We start from the raw sequence: 8,706 nt of genomic DNA on the forward strand, positions 1-8,706 counted from the left end.
CTGTGATGGTTCCTTATCTTTGGGTGTCCACCGCCCGCGACGATACCCGTCGGGCGCTACAGTTCTAATTGTATTAGTGATGCTATATTAATGATAATATTCGACGATGTACGGACACCAAGAGATGATGTACTTTTGCTTATAATTATTGAATGCATGCTAATTTGAATACTACTTTATTTTATGATTTGGTTTTGCTTATTTTATGATTTGGTTTTGCTTAATGAATGCTCATATTGGAAAAGTTCTCCTTCGTTCCCGTGTGCTAGACAATTTGGTGTAATAATGCACTCGGGAATGAAAGGAGGAGCTACGTACATCACTGATAGTTAACTCGTGATTAACAATAATGATCTAGTTTAATATTTGAATTATGAACATAGGCCGGAAATGTCGTACTCGGACGACGAAAACCGCCCGGGGGAGTGCGACTGGTGCCACGGCGACCGAGGCATGTGCGACAGGTTCATTGAGTTGGACGAAGATCGGCGCTTCAGCATTAAGCTCGAGGAGACCTTCGATGTTCATACGGTACGCAACGACGACAATAGTTTTTTTTCGTAATTAAGCACGACTTCAACTATTTTAACGTGTATTTTTCATCTTTTCCAATTCAACTAGCTTATCCCATGCTATGCAAGACGCTATGTCTTGGATAGGATGGGTTTTGAAGACCATGAAAGTATGGAAACCAAAAAAATTATTCTAAGTACCCATCATGGTGTGGATTTTCAAGTAAAGTTGTACAATGCTGAGAGTGTAAACCCATTTTGGTTGCAAAAATTGGGAAGCACTTTGCAAGATGTATGGTTTTGATGAGGGTATGCTTGTCAACATGGATCTTGGTGATCCTACAATCGTGCAAGAGAGACCTTCGATTTGGGTCCTTGTGGGTACATCTCCAATTCTTCCCCCATGTGAGCTTAACATAGTTATTAAGTAATTTATATTGTTTATTTCAAAATAGTTGACATCTTATTTCCATTGACAGCTTATTTTCATTCTTCAAAGAATGTGCGGAAGATGGTAGACAAAACCCACTACACCGATGGCTCCGAATTAACTTATAGGGAGAAAAATCATCTGATCGCATTTTGTACTGATCTTGAGAATTACAATATCTACAATCGAACTCCTCAACATTATGGTCAATACGTGCCACTAGTGCACATGTTGAACTACGGTAACTACCATGGAGATACCCTGGTAAGAGTTTTTACTATTACGACATCCGTGCATCTTTTTGCACACTTCTAAAACTAGTACATCATTGCTAACTACGAAGTTATTACTATGTTTTTCAACAGATAATCCCGAATGATTGTGTGCCTCATCTGATGTATACGCACGGTACCCTTCATGTTTTGAACATACAACCAGGTCTTCCTACGAATCTGAACTGTCCATACCGGGTTTCTAAAAGAAGTGGAGACATGACAATCAAAGAATAAAAAAAATGTATGGATAGTCGTAAGGAGCTTCTTGGAAGCAAAAGGCAGCGAAGTGCAAGAATTGGAGACAGGATGATCTCCATTCTTCATAATGGAGAGTCAGGGTCTATATTATTTTATGCTATTTTTGACCTTAAGGGTGTTTAGGTCCTACCTGATACTGATGATCATGTGCTAAGAACAATTATGTAGGGTTGGGTTCGATGACTATGAGGATGATGATCGTATGACTTATTATTAATAACGAGTAGAAGTTGTATGATGATGCATGATTAGTAGGACTTGTTATTATATATGATGATGTATGATGCAAGCATGCATGAGTTATTATATCAGCGGGTGAAATGAACATAGCAGCAGCGTTGGTAAACCAAGGACGAAGATATAAGAGAGGACACTTCTCTCTATTAGAGAGCTAATAACAACCTAAAAATAACCCCCAAAACCCCTAAAGCAGCCACTTTTTTTAAAAAAAGAAAAGAAATCATCGACTTTTGGTCCCGGTTGGTGCCACCAATCGGGACCAAAGGCCCCCCTGCCTGGGCTCGGCGCACCAGCCACGTGAAGGCACATCTGTCCCGGTTCGTGTTTGAACCGGGACTAAAGGGAGGAGGTATTAGTAACGACCCATTAGTCCCGGTTCATGAACCGGGACTAAAGGCCCTTACGAACCGGGACAAATTCCCCCTTTTCTACTAGTGTTCTAATCCTAAGCTACCATCAAATAAAGTTGACTATATTTTTTATCCCTCGCTTAACCAAAATTGTAAAAAAAACATCATAGTACGAATAGATCCATGCCCCTCTTAGTTGAACATTCAGACCACCTATACCTTTGTAGTTCGTTTTTTTTTCTTGATCATGACATGCTTAAAATCTACTCCCTCCGTTCCTAAATACTCCCTCCGTAAACTAATATAAGAGTGTTTATATCACTATTTTAGTAATCTAAACGCTCTTATATTAGTTTACAGAGGGAGTACTTGTCTTTCTAGAGATTTCAACAAGTGACTACATACGGCGCAAAATGAGTGAATCTACGCTTTAAAATATGTCTACATACATCCGTATGTTGAGTCCATTTGAAATGCCTAGAAAGACAAGTATTTGGGAACGGAGGGAGTATAAGTCTCTCTAGAGCTTTCAACAAGTGACTACATACGGAGCAAAATGAGTGAATCTACACTCTAAAATATGTCTACATACATTCGTATGTTGTAGTTCATTTGAAATGTCTTTAAAGACTTATATTTAGGAACGGAGAGAATAGTATATAACTACAATACACACTAGATCTCCACCTCTGGGTATACCTTTGCTGCATTTGAAAATATTCTACAAAAATGTCATATTCATAGATTGTATATAGATGAATTACAAACTTCGAAGCCTCTCACACTAACTTTTTCCCCTGTCTACTACAGTGCTTTCACGTGATTTTGCAAACAAGAGAACAAAATAAGTCACATGATTTTGTAAATTTTTCCCCTGTCCGACCAAACCAACAACATGCACGAGCATGGCGTGATCTCCCTCCTATCCATGTAACCTTATGTGATCCCTTATGTGATCAATGATCGTATCAGTTTAGTCAAAACAAGAAAACAAACTAATCAACTAGCCGTACCAAAAACCTAGATAAAAGAAGCAACAAGGACCCCCCGCGCGCGCATGCGCAAAACAAAAAACATATAATGGCTTTGCATGAATCCACCAGATAAACTAAAACTCCCACAGCGGCAGCCCTCTTTCAAATCCTTTTTTTTCTTGCAATAAAAAAGAACTAAGCACATACATGGGCTTACCGACGGGCGCGGCGTATACCTTCACCTGCTAGTTCCTCAGTAATCAGTGCTAACATCAAGCTTAACTGGATGAAATCTACAAGCACCATCCTCTTTGAAGGTACGTACACTACCAAATCATTACCTATTGAATAGTCCCAATTCAAACGTGTCACCCACACGTACGACGGGCCAAGAGACCAATTCATAATATTGTCCTCGTCCAGAAGTCGCGTGGCCACCAATCCAGCATCTCAAAGACCATAGAACTGACGTCCATAGAACTGACGCATGTCAGTTTTCTTATATGTTTCTTCGTTTAGCTAGGGATCAACTAAACTAAACTAATAAGCGCCTATACAGATCTTCAATGGAAGGGTGATACGCTTAGCTGTCACCCGCGCTAAACAGGGTGAGCAGGGCCATGAACAGATTGATGATGTCAAGGTAAAGCGAGACGGCGGCCCAGACATACTCGTCATAGGTGTAACGCTTGATGATGTTGTCCGTGTCATAGACAATGTAGCCACTGAAGATGAGTGCTGCCAGCGCACCATAGATCATGTGAGAGAGCTTGCCCAGGGGGAAGAGGATCTGCATATTTAGACAAGCCATGATCAGTATTCACTGATTGTAGAATAATAGAGGCTTTTTGCTTCATCATAGATAAATGGATGGCATCATATCTGACCTGAATGAACCCAAAGACGAGCAACATGATGAGAGAAGCAAATAAGAAAGGACCAAGGAAGCTGAAGTCCTTGCCCCTCTTTACAGCCCAGAAGGTGTAAGCAGTCAGGCTGAAGACAACCACCGTTGTAAGAATCGCTGCCTCCAAAATGACCTTGCCTGTGCACATGGCGGGACTATTTTAGCGGTTTCTTTATATCATATAAGAATAGGCAAGTTTAGCTACTAATTAAATGAACTAATTGCTTTCTTATCAAATCATACATCTCTTTAGCAAAGAAATTTTCATGTAAATCTGACCAAACAATAAAGCACTTTCATGTAAATGGCAATGATCCATTGAAAAAGAGGCAAACTAGCAGCAACCTCCTGCGATGTGGTAAAGCTAGAAGGAACCTCAGATTTATTAGTATAACCCAAAAAGACATGATAGGAACGCTGAGGTAAACACGAATGGATGACAGATCATAGGTGCCTGAAAACATAACTTTGTCTAAATCGGAAAATTATGTGTTTTCAATCACTTCAATCAAATGAGATTTATCCAGCACATTTAGAATATAATTTTCCAGCACATGATTTTAGAATATAATTTATGCAGCACATGCATAACTACATACGGATGACAGATATGTGAGATTTATCCAGCTCATATATTATGTGAAAATCCCTTTTATTTCGATATAAGTTTAAGCTAGTTGTGCAACCTAAACTACGTCTAGTTGGCTGGCATATTGGTTGGACCAAACCGCCTTGCAGATCAAATTGATACTATCACATCAGAACATTACTATGTATATCTTACAACAAATAGGGGCAGGAAGAGAAGTAAATAAATATGTAAGATCCAACCAATGTTCTATGAGAAGCAAAGTTACTGTTGCTAATTTATGAATCCAACTAGCTGGCAATATTGCAAATGCTTAACTCCGACAAGCATATCATAAAAGGTGACCAACAACAATAGTCACATGGGTTGCCTGTGTGTACAATTTGCATGGCCATGGAAAATTGGCGGCATGTGTATTTCTGAACCCAATCCACACGCAAACAAAATGCTTCACAATAACAGCCAGTAGGAAACTACCAAATTGCTGTACATGGTAGTGACTAACAAGATAATAGTAGGAAAATATCTACTGGTCATGTGTAAAGAATTCACACAATTAATGAGAAGGGCATTGAGGATGCTGATTTACATAAGCAGCAGAGCAGAGTGACTCAAGAAAGAATACATGGTAGGAAGACAATTACCGCTAGTGAAGGCACATGTCATGCCGACAGCGAAGCTGATGGCCACTGTGAAGACGCCAAGCAGCAGCAGGTTGACTGGGTGCTTCTGGCGGTAGATGTACAACGGGCATAGCACTGCATACAAAAGTTCAACAAGCATTTTCGTAAGTAACAGATGGATTATACCAGCTGCAATTCACAAAGCAACCACGTCCCATTCTAGTCTAGTAAAGCAACATCAAGAGTACATGGATGGGACATTACTGCAAAAATCAGCAGTTGTAAAACCAACACATTCATAGCTTTGCGGGGACGCGACGGCATCCCGAATGTAAATAGAGAGCAGAGCACGCAAAGGTAACGCAGAGCAGAGTCCTGTCCTCTCACAAGGCTCTCCCTCAAAAATTAACAGCCACAAGTTTCCCATCTTGTAAATCGAATATATTCGTGACGCTCGCGGTGAGGGAAACCGTCCCTGGAATCGGATGCGATCGAGACCCCAAGGACAAATCAAATTCGTAACAGAGAAGATGGAGGTGGTGTGTGTGAATTCTCACCGATGAAGGGGAGGATGAGGAGGAAGATGTAGACCCCGAGGCCGGCGTAGGAGGAGACGAAGAAGTGGGGGATGGCGGGGACCTTGACGACGACGGCGGCGACGACGGCGGTGAGGAGGAGCTGCAGGGAGATGATGACGTAGATCTTCCGGATGAGCGCCCAGCGCAGCTCGGGGCTCTCGGCCATCCCGGGGTACAGCGCCCCCGCCGGCGCCGCGGCAGTGCCACCGGAGGTCCCCGCCTCGATGTCGCCGCCCTTCATGTCGCCCGGCGAGGCGATTAGCGGCAGGGAAGAGAAGCAGCCTTCGGTCGGAGGTAGGGTTTTGGCGGGTGTGGCGGAACGGAAGGCGAGAGGGAGGGGAGGGGAGGAGCAAAATTGGAGAAGAGGGGAACTGGGGGGACGGCGACGACGATGGGCCGAAAAGGTTCCAGTGCTCGACTTTATATGGGCAGATCAGATGGGAGACCTGCTGGGCCCATTAGTAAGGCAGATTGTTTCGCAGTTCCTTCCTCCTTACGCGGCTCCGTACGTTGGATTGGTGGAGAGAGGGACGTTGGTTGGGGCAAAAACGGTACGCGGCGAGACGATGATATAAACGAGACGAGATGGCGCGGAGCGAGTCCAGCGGGAGACGCGTTTGGGTCGTTGCGCCGTTGACGCGCATGAGCACGGTCCATGCGTAGGCGTAGGGGACTAGTGTTTTTTGTTCCTGATATTTTGTTTTAGGAGCTCCTTGTTCACATGGGAACTAGAATTTTTTTTTAAGGGAAAACCATGTGAGGTTCAACTGAGGTGTTCAAACCGATCCTCGAAGAACGCCATAGGGAAGAGATCGATTTCTGCGAGGACTGTGGCGCTCAGGAAACGATATTTCACGCACTCTTTGAATGCAGCTGATTGGTGTCAAAATTCCACAACTTCACCCCGATTCATGGGCCATTGGCATGATAGAAGGTGATGCAATCAACGAGACTGATGTTGCTGGGCCGTCTGGACAGAACGGAACGATGAGTGCGGGAATACTGTTAGGGCATCGGTTTGTTGGGCGATCGACACCACGAACGACCTGGTTACAACAGGTAAGGAGCGGAGGATTAAACCGCCCAGGGCGAGCCTGAGGGTAGGAACCTTCCAAGGTAGCGGCCGGACACCCAAATCAATGTCGATGCCTCCTTCCTGGAGGAGTCCTTGACTGGAGCAACCGGCCTAGTCTGGAGAGACAAAACAGGTACCTTACTTCGTGCCCAGGCTGTGTGGTATGAGAGGGCAGCTAATGCATTCATCATGGAAGCTCTGATAGTTCGGGATGGAGTGCAAATGCCGTGGAACAAGCAATTCAAAATGTGCACGTAGAGACGGACGGATGCACAACAATTAGTGGGAAGGAAATAACTACAGCAGAACTGAAGTGGCGAGTATTGTTCATGATAGTAAGGAGTTGTCCGTAAAATTGAGAGTTTTCATTTGAGTTTTATTGGGAGGGATGCTAATGATGATGTCAAAAGAACGAGCGAGTCAAGGCGTCGGTGTCTATGGCCTAAGTACACCCCCTTTGTTCCTTGCTGAGACCCTTCAGCAAGATTGTAATCAAATTATTTGATCAATAAAGCTTTGTGATTCGCAAAAAAGGACATCTTACAATATCACTATGACTATCCAGCCAAACATCATAAAGGGCATGTTTTTGGATTCTTGTATGACATTTCGCACCTTGCACGAATGACCTAGTGTAGCCTGGTTGAGACAATGCATACTTTTAGTCATGTTCTACAACCCGTTTGGGTGCCTATATTGTAGTTTTTCAAAGGGAACTCCACCCCCTTCAATGTCTCGACTTCCATGTTTCAAAGCCCTATCAAGCTATCAAGCCAGCTTTCTCTTCAAAATTTGATCGATAAAAACATACAAGAAGCTACACAAACAATAAATATACCTTTCTTCTCCAAATTCCATGCCCATAAGTCAGGAATCCTTCTCGTCCTTCTCGTGTGTGGTGGCATTCAGAGGATTAAATCTGCATCAATATGCAGGAGTGTATTGCTACTTCCCTACATGGAAGTTATTGGGCCCAAGTGAAGGGTGATATAGCTAGCAGAAGGTTTTTGCTCTTAGATGAGAACCAAAGTTTATCGAACCAGTAAAAAAAATGCTTGGATTACAACCTATGATCAGTACATGCCCACAATTAGAGTACTTCTTGATCCCCAATAAAATTAGTGAGGTTGTCAATCCATCTAGCCTTGCTAGTTATAAGGATTGCGTATAATATGGTTCGTTTGATTCCAAGCAAAATAAATGAACGGATCATATGGCAACAATAAGAAAAAAAAGAGTTTGATGGAGGTTGAAAACAATAAGGAGAGACCCAACACTAGTACAAAAAAGACTATCAGTGGTGTTCGAAAATCAACACTAGTGGCACACATGTCAGACGCCACTAGTAACAGGTTTTTAGTGGCGTGATGATTAGTTCAGTTTCTAGTGGCATGGATGTCGAACGGCGCTAATTTTTAAAATGCTAGTGGCGCAGATTTTTTTTCTCCTACATCAAGGCCACCGGTAAGAAATATGAATGGTGTGGTTCTTAACATCGAGGCCAGTAGTAACAATTAGTGATTAAAAAGATTTCATTTCTAAATTTCATCCATTTAGCCAAATTTATTTGTAAAATTCATACATTTATCCAAATACATATGTACAGTTCAGCTACTAGTACTACAATACATCCGACTTTAGAAACTAGTTAATGAACGGATCATATGGCAACAATAAAATAAGAGAGAGACCCAACACTAGTACAAAAAAGCCTATTAGTGGCATTCTAAAATCAACACTAGTGGCACACATGTCAGACGCCACTAGAAACAGGTTTTTAGTGGCGTGATGATTAGTTCAGTTTCTAGTGGCGTGGATGTCGAACGGCGCTAATTTTTAAAATGCTAGTGGCGGAGATTTTTTCCGTACATCGAGGCCACCGGTAAGAAATATGA

The 8,706-nt window shown here is 42.6% G+C and overlaps 1 protein-coding gene across 1 annotated transcript; it reads right to left on the reverse strand.

Annotated features, from left to right (window-relative positions):
• Nucleotides 1-2,791: 2,791 nt before the first annotated feature.
• Nucleotides 2,792-6,135, reverse strand: LOC119278544 (protein LIFEGUARD 2-like). The gene is made up of 4 exons (XM_037559878.1): nt 5,716-6,135; nt 5,180-5,293; nt 3,927-4,084; nt 2,792-3,829 (listed from the first exon to the last, which is right to left on the reverse strand). The coding sequence occupies exons 1-4, from the start codon at nt 5,975-5,977 to the stop codon at nt 3,623-3,625; spliced, it is 741 nt and encodes a 246-aa protein (XP_037415775.1). The 5' UTR covers nt 5,978-6,135; the 3' UTR covers nt 2,792-3,622.
• Between the last annotated feature and the right edge of the window lie 2,571 nt (nt 6,136-8,706).

Source organism: Triticum dicoccoides, chromosome 3B, assembly GCF_002162155.2.
Source record: "Triticum dicoccoides isolate Atlit2015 ecotype Zavitan chromosome 3B, WEW_v2.0, whole genome shotgun sequence".
Taxonomy (NCBI): Eukaryota; Viridiplantae; Streptophyta; class Magnoliopsida; order Poales; family Poaceae; genus Triticum; species Triticum dicoccoides.

Bases quoted from the DNA above. Each gene is read 5' to 3' on its own strand.
- LOC119278544 (XM_037559878.1), bottom strand. From the start codon at position 5,977: ATGAAGGGCGGCGACATCGAGGCGGGGACCTCCGGTGGCACTGCCGCG. The intron at 5,294-5,715 runs GTGAGAATTCAC...TTTTGTATGCAG, and splicing joins CCTCATCCTCCCCTTCATCG to TGCTATGCCCGTTGTACATC. The intron at 3,830-3,926 runs GTCAGATATGAT...CTAAATATGCAG, and splicing joins TCGTCTTTGGGTTCATTCAG to ATCCTCTTCCCCCTGGGCAA.